The 23,597-nt window shown below is 44.1% G+C and overlaps 1 protein-coding gene across 2 annotated transcripts; it reads right to left on the reverse strand.

Annotated features, from left to right (window-relative positions):
* Positions 1-643: 643 nt before the first annotated feature.
* ELK4 (ETS transcription factor ELK4) lies at positions 644-23,239 on the reverse strand. 2 transcript variants are annotated; one of them, XM_035711056.2, is made up of 5 exons: positions 22,701-23,239; positions 14,526-14,741; positions 12,342-13,214; positions 10,885-11,001; positions 644-8,922 (listed from the first exon to the last, which is right to left on the reverse strand). In XM_035711056.2, exons 2-5 carry the CDS (start codon positions 14,730-14,732, stop codon positions 8,824-8,826), a joined length of 1,296 nt encoding a protein of 431 aa, XP_035566949.1. In that variant the 5' UTR covers positions 14,733-14,741; positions 22,701-23,239; the 3' UTR covers positions 644-8,823. The 2 variants fall into 2 exon arrangements, with proteins under 2 accessions (XP_035566949.1, XP_025276887.1); XM_025421102.3 differs by lacking the exon at positions 22,701-23,239 and adding an exon at positions 21,961-22,093.
* Positions 23,240-23,597: the final 358 nt, after the last annotated feature.

Consider the following 23,597-nt stretch of genomic DNA (forward strand, 5'->3'; position numbering starts at 1 on the left):
TTTAGGAGGATCCAGCAGTCATCAGAAGTGGTTCCTATTCAACCACCTGAACACAGCTTACCCACCACCTGAAGGGACGCTTCACTGCTGTCCTCAAAGAACACTCTGACTCTATCTTGTCATCCACACCTGGAGATGGGAGACAGACCTCTGTGATGTCATGTGTGCCACCTGTTAACCCCACTTTCCCCATGGAGATTGTATCAACTCAGTTCTCAAAGTACCTCATTCCATTTACTTCATGAACTCAAGTCTCCAATTCCTTATGTTGAAAACTACACAAACAATGCTTAGAGCAGAAATAGGCAAAACATGCTTCTCACAAGGGCTAGAATGAATCTGATTATATTTTTTAAAATTCAAAAGTAAAATAAAAAAGATTTCCCATTTCCCAAGATTTTTTCCCATAAATTCCTTTTTATGTCAACAATCATTTTACAGTCTCCCCTTTCCACCACCTATATCCCAACTCAGTCTTTAAATATTGTAATGTAGAGATGTATCAAATTGTTGAAGGCTGGGTTTTAATGATAACCACTGGGAAACTCAACTTTTACCTTACATTTATCTATTTAGCACGGATGAACACAGAATCCACAGAGGCCACCTCAATGGATGTGAGAAGAATAATCAATTCCAAAAGTCATTTTGTTAAAAATATTTATTTAAAAAAATACAATTGTTGTCCATATCTAGTTGCACATATATCTATTAACATATCTATAGAGTTTTGGACTTCAGTAAATTTGCTACAGTGCTTTCTTAAAGCTGGCTTGCCATTATACAAAGCAAATTCCTCTGTCAGTTTCTGCATAAAAATAGTTGTTTTTAACATATCATCTTTCTAAAAAGACGCACATCACCAATACAGAATTTAACAAAATTTTTGCATAAAACTTGAAGGGATACAAAAAACTATCACCTGATTGGTCATCAGAGCAACCCCTCACTATATCTGGAGATGCACTGAGTATTAGCTACACTTTTCTCTTTTAAAAGCAGCATATCACAAAGCCCTCAAAGTGCTAGCACATCCTCCTCCTCACCTCCCTATGCTCTGTGTGAAGGTTCTCGGCTGCATTCAAACAGAATCCGAGACTCTGGCTATAGTCAATCCTAATGGACCTTAAAACAGCACCCCTTTGTTCCCCGGATAGGCTAGGTCAGACGGCTGAGCTAGAAGACACAGCAGCTTCCCTCTGGCTGCAACACCAATCAGTACGATTTTAATAAATGTTAGCAGCTACCATCATTTTAGTTGTGGTTTTGGGAAAAAGAAGAAAAAAAGTGATTTTAATACTTTGAAGGTCTCCTTAATGTAAATTACACCGAAACTAAGACAGGTTATTAGTGACACGTTACCTGTCCTTCATTCCTTTGGGCAAGTGTGCATCTGCATTACACAGAAGCGTTCCACATACACAGGACCGGTGGATACTGGACATTGTGAGAGATAGAGTTCAACAAACAAGGGGAAAAATAAACAATGAAGGAACCGTCTTCTCAGTCAGGTTGATATAGGCTGGAGGAAAACACCCTGACAAGATCTTATTACCATATACCCTGAACTAAGACACAGACATAAAAGAATACTCATCTCTGGTGTTAATGCCACAGCGGACTATGCTTTTCTTCTGCATCAGACACGGGGTGGATGAAAACCAAATGTTTACTATTTAATAACATTCAACTTTCAAGTGATAGCCACACCTGAAGATCCAGTAGGGCTCATAGAAAATTATTGGTTTGTTCTTCAAGATGCAAATTTATGCTTTTTTTTTTAAGCCAACTAGATTATCTGCTTTTTTATTTTTAAGCCAACTAGATTATCTGGTCAATTAAGTGTAAAATTCTAATTTTAGTCAAAAATTGTATTCACCTCAAACCAAAGCTACCAGTAGCAGAATGACTGGACTGTTTCATATTTAGTCTTCCCTACCCACAGAGGTCAGTGAAACTACATGAAGGCAAAAGTGCAGAAACCGGTATGACTGTGATTAGGAAAATCAAATGGCCAGACCAAATAAATAGGCCGCGAGTGATCAAAAAATGTAATTGTATTAATTTCTATCTTTACATATATGCGCATCAGTTAATTTCACTAATTGTGAACAGGGAAGTTCATAACACATTGCTACTTCTCACATAAGCACTGAATGTAATGTACATATAAAGGCCTTGGTAATACTGCCCTTGAAACCAAAAAGTATGACATGTCTTAGAAGGGACCATGTCCCTGGCCTAACAGACAATAAGCAACAAAGAGTAAACAGAAAAGAAACAGAAAAGTGGAGAGTTTACAAAGCTAAGTGTACTCCATTCAACTGCAAACCATTTAAAAAGCCATACATTTCTACAAAGCACAGTATTCAAAGCTTGTAAATGATTTTTAAACATCCTAGCCAATAGAGCACACCTTACAGAGAGCCTGAAACAATGGCTCATTAGGTAATCCATTTATCTCTTCTCCAAAGAGTCTTAATTCCAGAAAACATAAACGAGAAATAAACATTACTTCTCTGACCCTCAACAGCCTTAGGTCAAAATTAAACAAAATAATCATTAAGTGCTTCCAGTTATTAATAACAAAACAGTGCTAATAATGGTGCCCCCCAAAAGTGCCAAGTGATTTAATACCAGTCTGTGGCATTCCCACCCCTGAACTCTATTCTAGGCATACTTGAGTGATTCTACTGGCTAGAACTCTGGCCCGGCCACAGGGCACAATCACCCCTGTCCAGAAGATCCCAGGCCTGTCCTAGCACGGCTCATAATCCTTAAGAGGGACAAGAGTCAGAATGGGCCCTTATGAGATGGGAAACAAGGCAAAGCTGAGAAGATTCTGAGGTTTCTGCTAATGCTTCTTATGTACAATTTAGAAGGATAAACTAGGCTACAGTGCCAGAACTCCCCCACCATTTCATCAATTCACGGCCAAATCTGTACTTTAGAAATACTACTCTTAGTATAAAACTCTGTCTCTGAAAGTTAGACCTCAACATAATGAGGATTTTACACAAAAGTGCAAGTGTAGAAATGTTAGGAAATGAACTCCTCACTTGCGCAGGGATGTATGTGTGGGAGAGCAAGTCAACACGGCTTTGTTCAAGCACGTGTCATGTGCAGCCTTCTAGTTCTAAAATGGTGGCAAGCAACTTAGTCTTTCAGGTTTATGCTTCTAGGGATTTAAAAAAATGAAATGTGCAAGGCATTAATTTTTTAAAAGTGGCAACTGCAAAGTGCGGCCAATTTTTTTTTTTAAGTTTTAGTATCAAATAGTCTATGAGCCATCCTAGAGGATGAAAACTGTATGTTCCCTCTGAAAGATCTATTTACACACACACACTCACACACATGCACACACTCAGTACATCAGCATAGCCACACATATACAGGTACTCAGCTGATACACCAGAATGACTTGGAAGGTAATGCTCTAGTCTCCCAATTACATACTTAAAATTTTAAACCTTACAAAACTTTCTGATGTGTATTATACTAAAAAAAAAAAAAAAAACCAGAGTTCAAGAGTCTTACTATGTTTGGTTGTATCCCTCATGAGTTTTGTTAGGCGATTCATTTAAAATGATGTTAACAAAGGCTTGAATGTCCTGGTTTCTGCAGAAAGCCTGAAAGCCAACACTTCCCCACTCACACAAGCCACTCGGGCTTCCAGCTTTCAGGATAAATGGCAGTATCCCAGCGACTGCCATTTTCTGGCAGGCTCTCTATCACAATTTTTTTTTTTTTTTTTTTTTTTTCAGAAAAGCCTGAAGAAACTGGCAGCTTCAAATGGAACATTTAAACCACATCAACAACTCACCTTTCAGACTGCTCTGTTTACAGGTCAAAACATGACTTTTGTGCTAACAGGTTCCACCAAGTACGAGAAATGAAATCAAACCGCCTTCTTTTCTTGCTTAATACACTACCGCCCACAAGAATTCTAGATTCTAAGATTAAAACTTAAACTTCAGTAAGCAGAATTCTGATGACCTAAGAGGAATAACAGGGCACCTTGTTTCAGGTTATGCCTGCAGCATTAAAAACAGTAACAATTATTTTTTGACCCCAAACCAAGAAGATAATTAGTAAAATGTTTTCCATAGAGCCCATTCTCTGGTCAGGGTACCTGCTAAAGAAAGATAATTAATGTTGACCTCCATTTCCCTACTGTGGGGCGAACAATTAACTTCTAAGCTCCACTTAGAAATAACATGTTCTATCATTCCCTCAGATAACATGGTGACTAGTGTTTTTCACTTTCCCATTGGTTTGGTGATTCATTCAGAGCTCCACGTTTCTGCACCGAGATACCTGCACTTGTCTCCACACTGGTCTACACACCTGAGAGCGGCACCTGAGCACAATTCTAGATTTCTGGCATGGATAACTAAAATACATACAAGTAAGTGAAGTGGTAAGTAGCACTGACCCACCAAGGAAAGTATTTCTTCAGATGCTGAAATGTTCCAACAAATAAAAAATCAAAACTTATAAATACAGCAAGAAAACAAAGGTGGTTATATATTTTAGGATAAAGCAACTTAATTCAGAATTTGTTGGTAAAATATAACATTAATAAGGCCAAAAGAAGTTTATAAGCAGAGTAGCAAAATAAAAGTCAATTATAGGGTCATACCTAATTCGGAGAGAAAAGAGACAGTAGGCTGTCAAAAATAATATGCACAAACCTCTGGCAAACATTTGGGTAATGGGAAAAAGAATTAATAGGGACGCCTGGGTGGCTCAGTGGTTGAGCATCTGCCTTTGGCTCAGGGTGTGATCCCAGGTCCAGGGATCAAGTTCCACATCGGGTTCCCTGTGAGGAGTCTGCTTCTCCCTCTGCCTGTGTCCCGCCTCTGTGTGTCTCTCATGAATAAATAAATAAAATCTTTTTTTTTTTTTAAATATAGAATTTCAGGAAGTTGAAGACAACCTTTCCTGAAAATTTCCAAACTGAACTTCTAGAGATTTTACATGAAAATCAGATCAAACATGTAAAGGAATTTTCTAAATGTTATAACAAAAGCATCCACATTTTGTTTTCAAGATCAGACCATAAACAGTATCCTGAGTCAGTGGTCTTTAAGGTAGAGAGGCCATGCTGCCAGAGGGTGCACAAGACAGTGCCCTGGGCCAAGAAGAAAAGACAGAACTTCCAGTCAAGATTTCCTTTTTATATCATTCTTAATTCCTATTTCTGTGTATGTCTTATAATGTATGAAGGACTTTCACACATGGTTTACAACTTAATTTATACATGTATGATTTTACAATAGGAAACTGGTGCTGAAAAACTTCTACTGAGTAAGGTGTGTGTTCAGAAAGGCTGGAGACTGCTTTTCTAAAATGCCAGTGGGTGCTTCCAGGTGCTTATGCTCCCTAGGAACACACAACATTGCCTTTAGAACTTCATAGTCCTGACACACATTCTGAGATCAGAATGAAACAAGGTTATTAAGGCCAGACCTCACAAATGCCAGCTACGAATGGGCCTGCAGGGGTACTACCAACAGCCTGCTGTGGCGGCCACTGCCTCCCAAACCTCTGATGTCCTTTCCCCTCCAAGCCTGAGTGACACACAGTATGAAGAAAACTAGAAATTGTGCCAGGTGAATAGATTCAACAGACTTGACTTTTTGGTTTGTTTTTTTCAGACTTGACTTTTTGGATCTCTAATACAGTGTGTATATTATCAAGGAATTCTTCCAGTTAATAAAAATCCAGTACCCTTTCACCATATATACATATGTTTATGTATACACAGGCTCATGGGCTTACTTTTCCCATCAAAATCTGAAGAAAAAATTTATACTCATATTTTAGCCATCAAAATGTGGAAAAATTAAAACTATATTTTAACCCCCAAAGCTTATGTTGACTTTTTAAGGATTTATGGATTATTCCCCTATGGATGTGTTTTTTTTTTTTAATTAATGGAAGTTTCTACCTTTGTTAGAACACACAAAATACACCATGAGGAGTATCACATCACAAAAGCACTGACAAACCATTAAAAAAAAATTACTGAGGCTAGACATGTGATTTTAATTTTGTATCTTAAAAAATCAGCATATGAACAAGAAAAAAATTATTTTAGAAATTATGTGAAGATCCACCCTAGGATGGAAGAATGTGGCAGCTGCCGGCTGAGTGTGCGGCCCTGTGTTCGTTCCTTCTCAACTCTAAGGAAGTGGCTTATAATCAGGTGCGGTGGGAGGGTTGGTCATTTACATCATGGAAATCAGCAAATCCTACAATTTGAGGACTTTTTTTTTTCCCCTTCAGAGAGCCTGGTTGTTAAACATTCCCCAACATACAAACAAGTAGATATGAGCCAGAGCAGATGAAAAACTAAGACAATCACAGATGTCTCAAAAACTCATTCAACCGCTCCCTTACCTTAACTTAGATTGCTTTTACCCACCAGCAGTCATCCTGGCAAAGTGATTCGTGATAGATAACAGCTAATAGCAAACAGAAGTCTCCAGTGAATATTGATCTTAAGTGGTATGTCACCTTTTGATGCTAAGAACAACTCTGGATGTTCCAAAAACATGAAGCTGAGACTTTTCCAGGAAAGAGGTAGTTTACAAACAGAACGGTCTGCCTCATACACTTGAGCTAAGGTTGTAAACTTTCATTTAAAAAAGTAAATACATACGCACACACACACACACAGAGCACACGTCTCAATGTCAATTGATCTCGAAGAGAAAGCAGATCATCAATATCCTGAGGCCCACACCTCTTGGAGGCTTCCAGGGTAGGTTTACAGACAGAGGACTCGGTAACACTGGTTCCTAGGAAGTTGCCAGTACTGAGTTTTAATGGTGTCCTTGGTCCCTAGGCACCTGTGCTGAGACAGTTAATCTTCAAAGATATTGTCTATGAAAACAACCAATGGCTTTGCTCCTTTACTTCAAAAAGATAAAATACTTTTGTGCTTTCAAAATTTTAAATATCTAGTTAAATCAAGCCATCGATACTTACATTTGAAGTACAAAATATTCATTAACCTAATAAAACTATCCCAAAATGCTGCTGAGAGGTCTGATTTCAAACAAGCATGCGAAGTAAATGACACAGTGTGGGAGACAAGGGCCATCATCCGTTCCCCATCACTATGGAACACTGCCCTCATCACTGCTACTGCGCACCTCAACAACAGATTTCTCAGCTGATAACCACAAATGAACCGTTAACAGGTCTCCAACACTACAAACATAAAGACAGCTCCCTGAATATTGTTCCTCCAAGGCTACTAACCTAGCATGGATGTCTCATGCTACAGCTTCTCTACACTGTACAGAAACATACTTAAAGTGAGTATTCTACATCTAAAAGAAGCTGGTTTGTCTCGGTGTCATTTTGAGCCCTCAGATCCTTACTCCTTCATTCCATTTAGTTTATGTGACTTGATTATAGAAATGTTTCTAGAGTTAAAAGGTAAGATAAATGGGCAGTGTTGTGGTGGTGGTATATAATCTAATCCTAGACTCTAAAAACCAAGTTTTTCAGAAGATTCCACTGTGACGTTGCTATCAATCACAAATCCGTCGGTATCTACCACTGATTACCATATGATAATATTTTATAAACGTGATGAAGAGATGAAGGCCTACATTTCTCACTACTGATGTGAACAATCCAATCCCTGTGTATGAGCACTTCCAAACAAATTCTGTTGCTAATTTAAAAAAAAATTTTTTTTCAAAGAAATAAGCACATCTTTACCTCACCGTAGATTTGGAGGTTTCACTTTGCTTTTCATTTTCCTAATTACATCTTTAAAACAGTCACAACCACTAACAACCTTAAATTTAAAAGAAGGTAAGTATGCGGTGGAAAACAGGGTAAAACGAACAGAAAAGAAAAAGTCTCTTCTAACTGGGAAAGCCCCACATGTTGTTTCAAGTCATTCAGTTGAATGTTTTACTCAGAGATGCCTCCAGACTTCAAAACCAGATTCATCCTAAAAGCTATCACTTACCATGCTGTGTACCATGGGGGTATAATCTAGGCAGTAGCCCAGAGAGCAGACGGCACTTCTGTGCTGGAGATGAGGTCCCCTATTCACTGCTTGTTGCAAACACTGTCTTAAACCCCAGGTTTAAAAAATCTTCCTATGTTGAAACAGACTAGGCTCCATGCTCCATTCACAGGTTCAGACAAGATCACACAGACAGCTAAGAGATCCACCGTGATAAAGGTAAATAAGATGCCTTTTTGTGGAGTTGCTTACCTATGTTACGGTTCACAGCAAAAGAGAATCTAGTAATATTGCTCCAATCTTACTTTGTGTAAATAGGAATGACTCCTTTTCCTTCACTGCTTATACACAGCTCACTTTTCATTATTCCACAGAACACACTTGGTCCTGAAGATATGGCCACTGCATTTAACATTTCTTCAAATAATATGCTCCAAGCAGGACTGTTTTCCTGGCCAAAGGGTCTGAATAAGGCAGAAGGACTAACTTTGTTCTTAACTGCTCTTGCAAAGCATAGCTGGCTGCAAAACCCCACCAAAAATTTCTTTAACATGAAGCTCAAAATACTTAGAAAGGAAGGAAGGAAGGAGTGAAGGTAGGAAGGAAGAGGGAGGTGGAGTTTGGACTCCAATTAAGGCATTTTTATATACAGTCCAACTTGAGTCATATTCAAAGGGAATCTTAAAAAGGCATTTCAATGGGGAATGGCAAAAATCACAATAGTCTATTACTAGCATTGTAGAACTATTAACCGCTCACTTTCAATGTAATCATGTTGAATGTCTCTTTCTTTATTTCTTGGTTCTCTCATTCCGTAAGTGCATAGGTTATGTTTTCTGTAGATCTGGGGAAAATGGGCCAGGGGTGGGTGGTCCATCCAGGCCAGACACAGTGAACGGTCCATGACTGTTCAGTACAGAAGGAAACTGAGAAAGAAAATAAAACACATTATCATCCTATTACTCAACCCCAACTTTCACTTTCTGTCCCTGCGGCAGAACATGAAAGCTGCATGCAATGGCTCATGGTACAAAGGTAGTAACTATTTATCAGGGGAAAATGTGATGTCACAACAAAAACTTTAAAGAAAAAAACTGTCCTACATGTTAAATATTAACTCTCTGGCCTACCTTGATGGAAAGAACAAACCAAACCTTCCCTCAGAGCCTAAGGTATACAGCTTTACGTTTAACTTCACACAAATGTTTAGAAAGTTCATGCACTACAGAGTATAATTCAATTACAAAGCAAATCACAGACTGTCAAAAAGAGGTCCAGAAAGAGATGCCCATTCATTAACTCTATTTATAACTGATGCATAAATGCTCTGCTAGAACAGAACCCCCATCATGTGTTCTAAGATCAATTCTATAGGGAGAGTCCATGCTGAAACTGCATGAGCACTGTGCAGTTTAAGGTCTCAGATCACTCTAGAACTCAATTATCTGTGAGAAGCAAGGAAAAATGTAAAAAATAAACTATGAGACATTCTCAACACTATTCAATAATTCAGAACTTTTCGCAAAAAAAATGTAGAAGTAGAAAGATTTTTAATTTTTTCCTTCATTTTTTTTCCCAAAAGAACAAATAAAAAGTTAAATTGCAAGATATAAGGAAGTCTACCAGTAAGTGAATGAATCAACAAAACAAACTCTACAAGTTCTAAAGTCTAGATGCTTGGGCCAAAACACTGGTTAAAAGCTGTAAGACCTTCCCTATGATCTCGGTTAAAGGGTATACAATATCCTTTTTTAAATACATATTTAAAATGTTGATAAGGGCAGCCCCGGTGGCGCAGCGGTTTAGAGCCGCCTGCAGCCCAGGGTGTGATCCTGGGGACCCAGGATCAAGTCCCATGTCGGGCTCCCTGCATGGAGCCTGCTTCTCCCTCTGTCTGTGTCTCTGCCCCTCTCTCTCTCTGTGTCTCTATGAATAAATAAATAAAATCTTTAAAAATAAATAAATAAATAATACGTAAATAAAATCTTGATAAACATTAATTCTAAATGAGTGAGAAACAGAGTATTTGATATGCCATTCTCAAAAGTTTTCATTTTCAAAAATCCTCATGTAAAATAGACTTATAAAAGAGACTTATATGCACAAATTTTCACACACATATATGTATTTTTTTTTTCAAAAAAGAAAAAGAATTTCTAGCGTTTAAAATGACAAAGAAATCAGGTGGTTTCGGGATCCCTGGGTGGCGCAGCGGTTTGGCGCCTGCCTTTGGCCCAGGGCGCGATCCTGGAGACCCGGGATCGAATCCCACATCGGGCTCCCGGTGCATGGAGCCTGCTTCTCCCTCGGCCTGTGTCTCTGCCTCTCTCTCTCTCTCTCTCTGTGACTATCATAAATAAATAAAAATTGAAGAAAAAAAAAAAAAAAGATTTAAAAAAAAAAAAAAAAAGAAATCAGGTGGTTTCAAAATCTACTATAGTACTGAACAATTCTTGGTCTAACTGAAATGTATGTAACAGTAAAGAATGAAAAGGAAGCCGGGATCCCTGGGTGGCTCAGTGGTTTGGCACCTGCCTTGGGCTCAGAGCATGATCCTGGGGTCCCAGGATTGAGTCTCACATCGGGCTCCCTGAATGGAGCCTGCTTCTCCCTCTGCCTGTGTCTCTGCCTCTCTCTCTTTCTCTCTCTCTGTTTCTCATGAATAAATAAAATCTTAAAAAAAAAAAAAAAGGGAAAGGAAGCCTTGCTGTGAATATCTTTGGAACCGTCTGCTGACTGGAAAACTAACCAACTAACCCTTGGAAAGCATATTTATTAAACGCAAGTTTTATAATGATTAGACTAAAGAGTGAAGACACACTGCCTTTTGGCCTCTTTCTTCATGTGTCAGGCCCCAACTACAAGAGGCAAACTTAGAGGTGATTTACCTGGAAAAGTGTGTTAGCACCTTGCAGTCTGGCTGGACTCAGGGGAGCAACAGGGCTAAGAGTACTCCAGAAGTGGATGCTGGATAGCAGGGGGCTCGGCGTCAGTAAGATGGGAGTCTGCAATATGCAAAACAAAAATGATCACTAGGTGACTCGCCAGTTTTACATTTCAACCTCATAATAATATATCAATAGCCTTAAACCCAAATACTGTCCTCTTCTCCACTAAGGATCTCTGAAATTTTATCATGAGAAAAGTTCAGAAATTATTTTTACAACCTAAGAAATATAAATGGCAAAATATTTCTAATTTGTGTTTTGTAGGGTCTTTCCCAAATAGAGAAACCAATCTGGTCAAGGGCAGAGAAAGAACTGGTAACTAACTCACAAACACAGTTCTCCTTAGTAATGGGAGGTCTATTTAAATGTTATTGGGGTGAGGGGGAACACCTGAGTGGCTCAGCGGTTGAGCGTCTGGGCGTCTGCCTTCGGCTCAGGGCGTGACCCTGGAGTCCGGTCACTGAGTCCCACATCAGGCTCCCTGCATGGAGCCTGCTTTTCCCTCTGCCTGTGTCTCTGCCTCTTTGGGTCTCTCATGAATAAATAAATAAAGTCTTAAAAAAAAAATGCTACGGGGAGGAGCCTACATGGCTCAGTCAATTAAGCATCCGACTCTTGATTTCAGCTCAGGTCATGACCTCAGGGTCCTGGGATCGAGCTCCATGCTGGACTCTGTGCTCAGCACTTTGGACTCTGCTCACTTTTTAAAAAGGGAGTGCACACCTTAGTTGGCTCAGTCAGTTAAGCGCCTGCCTTCAACTTGGGTCATGATCCTGGGGGGGCCTGGAATCAAGCCCTGCATCCCCTGCATCAGGCTCTCTGCTTGCATCAGGCTCTCTGCTTAGCAGGGAACCCGCTTCTCCCTCTTCCTCTGCCTGCTGCTCCCTCTGCTTTTGCTCTCTCTCTGTCAAATAAATAAAATCTTAAAAAAAAAAAAAAAGATTCCCTCCCCACCCCTTCTCCCCCTCTCTTATATAAATAAATAAATAAATATTATAGGAGATGAGTAAGTTAAGAAATAACTAATATAACTCTACAAACTTGTTACTCAACATCACACCAGGAGGTTTTCTTAGGTTCTTGGGATTGTTTTCTAGCTTTTGATGTTATCACTATTTTTTTATAAGATACCATTGAGTTTTATAAGACCAAAAAGAGAGAGAGAATAGTTGGCTTTAGGAGGAAGTTGAAAAATATTTATTTGCTTGTAGAGACAACAGATTCTTCTACGATGCTACTCCAAACCTCTCACTGATTACGCAGGGAACTGGGTCACAGCCCACTTTTCTAAGACAGACCCAGGTAACAGCATGAGAACGTGAGGTTATAAATTCTGCATGTTTTAAAAGGTGAGTCAATGCAAACATCGGTGGCACTAAAAAGAAAGAGTCAGTTACCTGTGAGAAAAGCGCTGGTGTAAGAGAAGCTGTGGGGAGAGAGGGGCTCAGTATTCCCAGTGGACTTGGGTCACTACCGGTGATCACGAGGATGGGCGCCAGCTCTAACCCTTTGGGTTTCTTGGATCTTGAAGAATTGCTTGTTTTGTCCTTTTCCAGCAAGGCCGCATCCTGGTCTTTAGGCTCTAGTGACAAATTCTCTGGAAGCTCCATGGGCTGCGAAGCCACGGAATCGATGTCCGTGTCAACCTCGGGATTAGGACTCAGCGGCGGCGTGGGGGTCCTGGGGGGCTCCGGCACAGAGGGGGAAACGGAGGAAATGGGGGGGGCGGCGAACGCGGCGGTGACACTGGCTGCAGAGGCCGGGGCTTCCAGGGAAGGCAGTTTGGGGGAAGCCAAAGTCTCCAATGCCTGGAGGGTTTCTTCTGAAGATGGAGAGATGCTGGGGCCGAGGGACGTGGCGGCAGCAAGAGGTTCACCCGGCAGCTTTTTGGAAGGGGTCGTTACGAATCTGATGACAGACGGAGTTGGCTCCGGAGGCGGCTTCTTCTCTGCCAGCTTCTCAGCTGGACTCTCAATCTTTATGGGTTTGAAAAGCTTCTTGTTGGAGGAGTTCAAAGAGTTGAGAGTGAAGGAAGAATACAAGCCGGAGTGTATATAGTCGTTGCGGCTGGAGGCCCTGGCGCCGGGCTGGGGGGGCTTCTCCCGGCCCCCACTCTCGGGGTCCCTGGCGCCGCCGCCCACCTCGCCGCAGCTCAGGGCTTCGCAGTCTCCCTCAGCCCGGCCCACGGTCAGGGGGTCCATTTTCAAAATCTCTGGGTACGACACAAACTTGTACACAAACTTCTGACCATTCACTTTTTTAATGATATTCTGTAGATAAACAAAACAAGCACCTTATACCTTCTGGTAAATGTGCCGCCCACAGCTCACAAACAAGCTGACCTAATACGGGGTCTCGGTTTGGCAAGGAGTTCACTTAAGAGCTTCAGAATCACTTCCATTTATCTAGCCAGACCAAACCCAGGTCCTAGCGCCCTGGAGCATAAGCTGAGAACATTTAACTGTCTCACAAGTAGCTGAAATGATGTTGTGTAAGACAAATTTCAATTGCCTAACTCGCCCAATCACATTATCTGTAGTAAGTCAAAAATCACCGAATTGCGATCTCAAACAATTCCAAAGGTACCAGCCATGCACATCCTGGGTAAGCACAAAGGAAGAGAATATTACTTCTGCTTGGGCTTCTACTTCCTCCCGGAGTTCCAGCTGTTTCTTACTTCACACCACACCCCCCACCCCCCCACCCCCATTCTGGAAAGCTGGTAAAGGTTAAAGAAATTAAGATCTCAGCTTCTCATTCTAATTCTATCCATTTGAACCATTACTTTCACCTCAGAGCCCAAGAACATATCCAAAATAATAAGAAATTAAACAAAAAATAAATTTGAACCAAGCAATCAAATCTGTGTACTAACAGCTATTCTTCGAAGTATTAATTTGGGGGCGCCTGGGTGGCTCAGTGGTTGAGCACCTGACTTTGGCTCAGGTCATGATCCCGAGGTCCTGGGATAGAGTCCTACACTGGGCTCCCCACAGGGAGCCTGCTTCTCCCTCTGCCTGTGTCTCTGCCTCTCTTTGTGTCTCTCATGAATGAATGAATGAAATCTTTAAAAATAAGAATAATAATAATAAAGTATTAATTTGTGTTCTCTGGGTTAACCTCAAAAGTAAAAATTAAGTAAAGCCAAAAAACAAGCATACATGTGACAATTTTTAAATTATGATAGACACAAGAATATTTATTTTATCCTCAACAATCTCAAATTTTCTTTTCCTTATTCCAACACTATACTCACTTTTTCTTTAAAGACAACAGCAATTAGGAATTATAAAATAGGATGAGGAGTGGGATTGCAGAAATAGAGCTGGAACAATTTACATGTTTCATCCTAATTCCAAACTGCTGAAGTTATAAAATAAACTAGATCAGAATAAACGAGGACAGTGATCATTTTGCAATGTATACAAATCCCAAATCATTATGCTGTACACCTGAAACTAATATAATGTTATATGTCAACTATGCCTCAATTAAAAAAGGCTTAAAAATAAACCAGAACATTAGTACATCATAACCTCAACAGAAGAGAGAATTCTTGTTTTGAGGTGGATGTGAATTACCTTTACATAATAGTATCTGAGGGCTCGGCTGAGTTTGTCGTAATTCATATTAGGCTTGTTCTTCCGAATCCCCCAGAGACGAGCCACCTCTTCTGCCTGCAAAAGCTTGAACTCCCCATCATTAGAGGTCCAGCTGATCATGTGCTTGTTCTGAGGCTCCTGCAGGAGCTGAAGGAGGAACTGCCACAGGGTGATAGCACTGTCCATAGCAATGAGCTGAAAGAGGCACACAGATAAGACACACAATAATATTAACAGCCAGCACTTATGGAACACCACATGCCAGGCACTGTACTCCAAACAGTATTACTTCTTTTCATTCCCAGACAATCCTACAAAATAGGTAACTGTTGGAGCCTCATTTTGCATTTGAAAAAAACTGATCAGAAAAGAGATAAGCAAGCCACTTGTCTGAGGCTGAGCAAGTAAATGGTGGGGCTGACATTTAAACCCAGGCAATCTGGACCCAGAGTCCAAATCCTTAGGCAAGTCCAGTGCTTAAGAAAAGTCTTGTGGGGAGATAAAGTTAGTTCCATAAGTCACAGGAGCAGTCTGATGATTGCCGATCACCAGAGTACCACTGCTACTGAGTTTTATCTGAAAAGCTCATTGTCCTGTCCCCTGAGACCACCATTTTAGTATTTATTTAAATCAACCAACTTGGTTTATTTGCCAGGAGTATGTGTGTGTCTCACGGTGGCCCGAAGATATAGGGAATAATTTACTTCTGCTCCACTGGCATTTCTCCTCCGAATAGTTTCCGTTCTCATAAATTAATTTACATTTAAATTGGCAGCACTGAAAATTCAGTAAAATGCTCCCTGATTTAATTTACAAGTTCTGTCACCATTCTGCCCACAGGGATTCCATCTGCCTAGATACATTTTTTTTTTTTTTTTTTTTGAAGGAGGCTCCTCTGCCCAATGTGGGGCTTGAACTCAGGACACTGAGATCAATAGTCGCATGCTCTACCAACTGAGCCAAGCCAGGTGCCCCTAGAGATCCTCCTTTATTTGATGAGTGACCTTTGATTATCAAGACATGAAATGAAAAAATCATTCAATATCTCAGGTTTTAGGCTCTCCCTGTTGAGGCCAGAGTTTCTCAGTTTTGGCTCTATTGATATTTTGGGCCAGAAAATTCTTGGTTCTTGGAAGCTGTCCCGTGTATTTTACTTGCTTTGACCCACCAGATGCCAGTAGCACCTCCTGCCCCATTGTGACAAACACGTCTCTAGACATCGTCAAATGTTCTGGGAGACAAAATCATCCCAGTTGATAACCATTGGTTTAGGGAACAGAGTAGCAAAGAAATGCTCTCACAAAGTTATTTTCCTCATAAAACTTCAAAACCATACCCCATTTATTAGGAAGAATTATTTAGGGCAAAAACTCTGGCCAAACATATATATAAACATCCTAAGAAGCCTATAAATGAACTATACACACACACAAGAGCAAAAAACCCTCCTTTTCTTATCTAGGAATGAGATCTCAATGGACCAGAATAGGACTTGTAAACAAATTAAATCAATTCCATTAAAATACTATAAAAATAGGTAAGTTGGGCTACATCAAAATTTTAAACTTTTCTGCTGTAATAATATCATTAAGTGAGAAGCAATATTTAGAATGGGAGAAAATATTTTCTTTTTTTTTAACACAACATTTTATTTATTCATGAGAGACACAGAGAGAGAGAGAGACAGAGACAGAGAGGCAGAGAGGCAGACAGGCAGAGATCAGGCTCCATGCAGGGAGCCCAACGTGGGACTAGATCCCAGGTCTCCAGGATCACGCCCTGGGCCGAAGGCAGGCGCTAAACCTTTGAGCCACTCCGGCTACCCGAGAAAATATTTTCAAATATGGGACTGTCAGAAATACATGAAGGAATTTTTTTAAAGATTTATTTATTGGGACGCCTGGGTAGCTCAGCAGTTAAGTATCTGCCTTCGGCTCAGGACATGATCCAGGTCGTGATCCAGGTGGAGATATCGATTCCTGCATCGGACTCCCTGCAGGGAGCCTGCTTCTCTATCTACGTCTCTGTCTCTCTCTGGGTCTCTTGTGAATGAATAAATAAATAAAATCTTAAAAAAAAAAAGATTTATTTATTTGGGGGGGTGGTGAGCCAGGGGAGGGGAAGAGGAAGAAAAATCTTCAAGCAGACTCCCGCACAGGAGTCAATCCCAGGACCCTGAGATCATAACCTGAGCCGAAATCAAGAGCTGGACACACTCAACTGAATGAGCCATCCAGGTGCCCCAAGAATTCTTATAATTAGGGACACCTGGCTGGCTCAGTCAGTGGAACATGCAACTCTTGATCTTAGGGTTATGAGTTCAAGTCCCATGATGGTGTAGAGATTCCTTAAAAATAAAATCTTAAAAATAATTCTTATAATTAGGAAATAAGAATGTACAAAGACATTTCTTCAAAGAAGATACACAAACTGACAATAAGCTCATGAAAAGATACTCAACATTAATTATTAGGGAACTAAAAAGTAAAATCACGTAAAATAGCACTTCACGCTTACTAGGATGGCTATAAACAAAAAGACAGACAGTAGCAACAAGCGTTGGTTAGGATGTAAAGAAAGTGAATCCCTCATGCATTGTTGGTGGGAATATAAAATGGTATAACCACTTTGGAAAACAGTGTGACAGTTCCTCAAAAAGCTAACCAGCATATGAGTTACCATATGAGCCAGCAATTCCACTCCTAGGTATATACCCAAAAGAATTGAAAATACATGTCTACACAGACACCTGTACAGAAATGTTCACAGAAGCATTATTCCATAGTAATATCCAAAAAGTAGAAACTAAATGTCCACCAACCGATGAATGGACAAGCAAAATATGGTATAACTACACAGAATATTCAGCCAGAAATAGGACTAAAATACTGGTACACGCTACACCATGGACAGACCTCAACAACTTTAAGTGAGGGGATCGCTGGGGCTCAGCAGTTTAGCGCCTGCCTTTGGCCCAGGGCCTGATCCTGGAGTCCCTAGATTGAGTCCCGCATCGGGCTCCCTGCATGGGGCCGGCTTCTCCCTCTGCCTGTGTCTCTGCCTCTCTCTCTCTCTCTGTCTCTCATGAATAAATAAGTAAAATCTTAGAAAAAAAAAATTAAGTGAAAAATGCCAGCCACAAAAGACCACATATTGTACTTGTTTACATGAAATGTCCAGAACAGACAAATGTATTAGACACATTAGATCAGTGGTTGCTAGGGGCTGGGTAGAGAGAAGAATGGGGAGTGAATGCTTATGGGGTGATGTATATATTCTAAACTTAACATTGCTGTGGTGGAGGAGCACCTGAGTGGCTCAGTAGGTTAAGTGTCTGCTTTTGGCTCAGGTCATGATCCCAGGATTCTGGGATTGAGCTCCATGTTGCGCTGCCTGCTCAATGGAGAGTCTGCTTCTCCCTTTCTCTCTCCCTCTGTCTCTCCCCCTGCTCCTGCTCACTCTCTCTCAATTAAATAAAAAAAAAAAAAAGACTGTGGTGGTGGCTAGACAACTCTTTGAATATACTAAAACCACTGTATTGTACAACTCAAGTAGATGACTTTTATCATTAAAAACAAACTAACAGGCAGCCGGGGTGGCTCAGCGGTTTAGCGCCCCCTTCAGCCCAGGGTGTGATCCTGGAGACCTGGGATCGAGTCCTGCATCAGGCTCCCTGCGTGGAGCCTGCATCTCCCTCTGCCTGTGCCTCTCTCTCTCTGTGTCTGTCATGAGTGAATAAATAAAATCTTTAAAATAAATAAATAAAAAAAAATAAAATAAAATAAAATAAAATAAATAAATAAGCCAAGTCTCTTTCATCACAGTCATGTACTCCTTTCACCAGGAGAACCACTCCCTAGGTGGATAACTGCAATCACATTACCAGCTGGTTGCAAAAAAAGTATTACAATTAGATACTAAGTGATAATGGCCTACAAATAAGGTGTCACTTTAATACTGCGTAACAGTGCCCACTAATCTTTCCCACAGCCTCACTTAAACTGTGTTAAAAGAATAGTTTTAGGGGTTACCTGGCTGACTCAGTAGCTGGCTACCTGTGACTCTTGGGATTGTGAGTTCAAGCCCCACATTGAGCACAGGGCTTACTTAAATAAAAAGAGTAGTTTTATGTTATGATCCATCAAGTATGGGAAGGGATCCATTTATCTCAATTTACCAGAGACCTTGTCTTCTATTTTTTTTTTTTTTTTGAGACCTTGTCTTCTAATGATGTCTGTTCATGCCTAGCTCCTTTTCATTACATATATTTTCCATCTAAATGATTATTCTTTTTTGGTCTAAACATGTCAAAACTACTCCCTAGTAAATTTTAGCTTAACCGAAGAAGTGTCTCCCTGTGTCCAGATATCATCTTCATATCAAGAATGCATGGGGGGGGGGGCACCTGGGTGGCTTATTGGTTAAGTGTCCAACTCTTGATCTCAGAATCCTGAGTTTAAGCGCCAAATTGGGCTTCATGCAGGGTATGGAGCCTACTTTAAAAAAAAAAAAGCTTACAGAGATCAGGGTATCAGTGTGTGTAAGACAGAGGGAGAAAGAAAAAAGGGGAAACCAAGGAAACCAAGAGGTTGGGGAGAGAGAGAGGGAGGGGAAAAGAGAAAGGACAAATAACTGAAATCTCAAAACGACCACAAATGTGGTACCCGTAATTCCATTTCTTTTTTGGGAAAAATTCCCAAACGTAATCCTAGGGTCTTAATACCTATCATGTAGATAATGCTTGAGTCCCACAGGTTTATAATGGCTAAGGTATACATGTGGAGACAGAAACACGCATCAACATCTCCACAACGAGCACACAAGTGCCACACTGGGCAAAGGGAAGGGTCCCCAAAGAATGTGTGCTCCCATAGGGGTTCAGATTTCACCTTTCAGCTTCTATTTTCCCTTCTGGTTATTAGGGGAGCCTATGGAGTCAAATGCTGGTGAGCTGCTGCCGATACTTCAGGGCAAAACCTAACTGTTGTGGAAAATACTGATGCTTTTTTTGTACTTTACAGTGCCGCTGGGATAGAAGGTTGTTTAGAATCAAAGGGCATTGTGGTTTTGGAATGAAGCACTGGAAAAGAATGTTCTTTTGCAAAAACAAAACAAAACAAAACAAAAAAACACTTCACAGAAAGATATAAAGTGGACATCTTCAATGGGTAGTATAAAGGAATATTTTATTCATTCAATTTTGATATCAGGCCATACTCTGAAAAGTTGGTGAATCTCTGGGTATACAGTCAAGTTGAATCTCTTCCTTTCAGTTCCTAAAAGTGTGCTATTAATACAAAATTCAATCATTTCCTCAGGCATAAAAGAGAATTAAAGAATAAATTCCAGAAAACTATTAAAAAGATGATGAATCAAAAAACACAAAAACTTTTATTCTAGCTACTTATTAATAGACCTTTACTTTCCTTCACAGAAAAACTCAAGTTTTCTAAAAGTATGCTTTTAGAAGAACTTTCCAGAAGTGTAATGAGGGAAATATTTAACTGTTGCAAAGAATGCGATTGAAGAGTTAAATGTTGAAAACATAACTGATTCTACCTTAATCCTTCAAAGGTAGATCAGTCCCAGAAGTAAACTGAAAGAAAGTATGTTGAAATAAGCTATTAGGGAAAGGAAGTCTCTAGTAAATGAAACTTTTTCCACCCTAAACATGTTTATAACACACATAGTCCAGTTGCTGTGGTGACCCAGAGCCCAACTATTTTTTCAGAAACAGCAGCTAAGACCAAAATACGAGGTCTCCAGATTCAGTGTGCTGCTTCAATAAGACAAAACCAAATCATGTATCAAGACTGCATTAGTTTTGAATTAAAGTTTTGAATTAAAATTTTTGAATTAAAATCATCTTCGTTTTCGGGGCACCCGGGTGGCTCAGCGGACGAGCCTCTGCCTTCAGCCCAGGGCCTGATCCCAGGGTCCTGGCATCGAGTCCCGCATCTGGCTCGCCGCAGGGAGCCTGCTTCTCCCTCTGCCTGTGTCTCTGCCTCTCCCCCTGTGTCTCTCATGAAAAAACTTTTAAAAACAAAAACAATAAAATCATCAACGTTCTCGGAAAGCGACCAGGAGTCTCTTACCTGTGCAGTACCCTACACTAAGAAAATATTGAAAGTACAGCCACACTGCAGGAAAACTTGAAGACAACATCTCCCCTAAGAGTGTAACAGATTTCACTTATGCAGGTTTTTAAAAAAAGATTTTATTTACTTGACAGAAAGAGCGTCAGAGAGCACAACTGGGGGGCGCGGGGGAGCAGCAGAGGGAGAGCGAGAGGGAGAAGCAGGCTTCCCGCTGAGCAGGGAGCCCGAGGACCCTGGGATCGAGGGCTGAGCCATCCAGGTGCCCTCACTTTAGCATTTTGATGTTCAAGTAAAATCAAAGAGAAGGGAATTCCCGACGGGGAGGCGGCGGGGCGGCGGGAGCGGGGGCTGAATCATACGTTTCGATGAAAGCATCACTAACGGTCCCGACTACGAAAGCACCAAGTCGTCCGCACCGTGGGGTGTGGGGTGGGGGCTGGGGGCTGGGCGCCGGCAGGGGCAAGGGAGGACCCGGCCCGCCGGCGTGACGAGCAGGCGACTCCGGTGCTCGCGGCGACGCCCTGCACCTCGCAAAGCAACAGCCTGGGAAAAAGCCGACCGTGTCTCTTCCGCCCACTCCACCGAGCGGCAACACCGCGCGCGTCCCGCCGAGCCCCGCCACGACGCCGCCCCCCAGGGAGGCTTCCCGGCGGGCCTGCAGGAACCGAGAAGCGACCGGCCCCGCCGCAGCCGTGCAAGGAGCCCCAAGTCCGGAGAGGACGAGAACAAGGGACGAAACTCGACACCGATGAACAGCGCGCGTGGGGAGCGGAAGCAGCTCGGAGACCGCGCGCCCCGCGCAGATCAGAGTCCGGGGAAGAGCCGCGGCCCCCCGCGGCCCCCCGCGACCCCCCGCGGCCTCGGCTAGCACCGAGTTACTCTACTTTCGTTTTCCGACTTCCTGTCGCTACAAAGAAGCAGAATTCGTCGTCCCCCACCCCCCCGCCCCCCGCCAAAGGCCCTGCCACCCCGAGCCCCTCGGGACGTCGCGGGGCGCAAGGAGGGGCGAGGCCGGGCCCGCGCGCTCCGCCGTCCACCTGCGCGCCGCGGAGCCGGGGGGAAGGGGGAGGGGAGGGGGAGGGGAGGGGAGGGGAGGGGAGGGGAGGGGAGGGGGCGGGTCCCCGGGGAGCGCGCCCGCCCCGCCCCCGCCCCGCCCCGCCCCGCCCCCGCCGCCACGCTCACTTCCTGTTGTGCCGCCTGCTCCCCCCACCCGGCCCGGCCCCAGGCCCCCAGCTCCTCGCGGCGGCGGCGGCGGGGGCGGCGGCGAGAGTCCGCGGGGACGCGGGGTGCACGGGCGCGCGAGGCCGGCCGCTCACCGAGGCCGCGCGCGGGGCTCCCTCTGGGTCTCTGCCTCGAGCGCGATGCTTCTCTCCGCCCGCCGCCTCCTCACGCTGGGACCTCGAGGGCGGCGCGGCGGCCGCTGCGACCCCCGCGGCGGAGCCGGAGAAGGCGGCGGCGGCCCAGCCGAGCCCGCCGGGGGCCCGCAGCCGCCCGCATCGCCAGCCGCCGCCGCGCCCGCCGCGGCTCCTCGCGCCCCGCCCTCCCCGCCCCCGCACGCGGCGGCGGCGGCAGCGGCAGCGGCAGCGGCGGCGCGGGTCTTAGGGCCGCTCCCCGCCGGGCGCGCGCTCGGGGCGTTCCTCGCCGGGCCCGGCCTGCCAGTCGCTCCGCGGCCGCCGCCACTCTCAAACCCCCCGGCTACGTCGGGGCCCCTCCCGGCGGCGCAGCCGCCACGCGTCACTTCCGGGGCGGGGCGGGGCGGGGCCGCGAGTCGGGGCCTCCGGGGGCGCGCGTGGGCGCGGCGGTACCTGCGGTTCTGCGCTTGGCCGCGGCCCCGGCGCCCAGGCTGCCGTCCGCGGGGCGGGGGCCCGGGACCGCCTCCGTCGGCGCTGAGCCGTCGCCCGAGGGCTTCTGCGTCCTGGGCCAGCAGTCGCGGCTTTTCCGTTGGCTCCTCCGAGCGCCCGCTCCCAGGAGCACCGAACACCCCCCCCCCCCCCGTGAATACTGTTAAACGGTCCCCGCAGCGCCGTGGCCCGGGGGCCGACGGGCGCAGTCAGACCTGGAATCCGGCCGCGGCTTTGCGCCTCGCCGTCCCGGAGACCTCAGCTTTGTTGACTCCCCAAAAGCTTCATCCTCTGTCAAACGGAGAGAAGCCGGGGGCCCAGCGTTGCGGTGGCAAAGCGGGCCGGGCGCCCGGGTCACCCAGCGGGGTTCCCAGCACGCGCGGTCTCTCTAAATGGGGTTCCCAAGCAGGCGAGGCGCACGGGGCCCCGAAGACCGTCGGCGGAGTTGAGCCGCGGAGGGATGCGCGGCCCGGGGCGGGAGCGCCCAGCGACGCCTCCGAGAACCAGGCGCCGCGTCGCCTTCAGCCCGAGACCAAAGGGCCGGGGTGCGAATCCCCCGCTCTCGGGCCATTTGCTCCCTGCAAGCCCCGCAGTGAGTGGCTGCTCCGCTCTGCACCTCGGTGCCTCGTGTAGAGGGAAGGTGACCGCGCTCAGCGCCGCTGGAACGAGATGAAAGCCCGCGGCGCACCTGGGGCGCTTCCGGACGCCCGGCAAGTGGTGACGTCATCGTTTTTGCCTCCGCCGCACCCCCCGCAACTGAATCCGAGGTGGGGTCAATTGAACTCCCTGAGTTGAGGTGCGACCGATCCTCTCTTCCTTGGGTGGGGGCTTCTGGGGGAGAATCGGCGCTTGGATTCATTTCCAACCCTCCTGCCCGCTAAATCCAGGGTCATGACAACACCCAGGTAAAAGCGGCCCTACCGAAAGGTGTGACCTTCTTAAAAATGACTCTGCCAGAGGGTGCAAACATGCTTCCATTAAGAGGAAACGTGCAATAGCTGCAAAACCCTGGCACTCTCGGCCTCTGGTGTGAGATGTTTCCTCGCAACAGTTTCCATTTCAGAGACAGGAAAAAATAAGGATTAAGGTAGGCTGTTTAAGATGCACGCTTG

This window comes from Canis lupus, chromosome 38 (assembly GCF_003254725.2).
Source record: "Canis lupus dingo isolate Sandy chromosome 38, ASM325472v2, whole genome shotgun sequence".
NCBI lineage: Eukaryota > Metazoa > Chordata > Mammalia > Carnivora > Canidae > Canis > Canis lupus.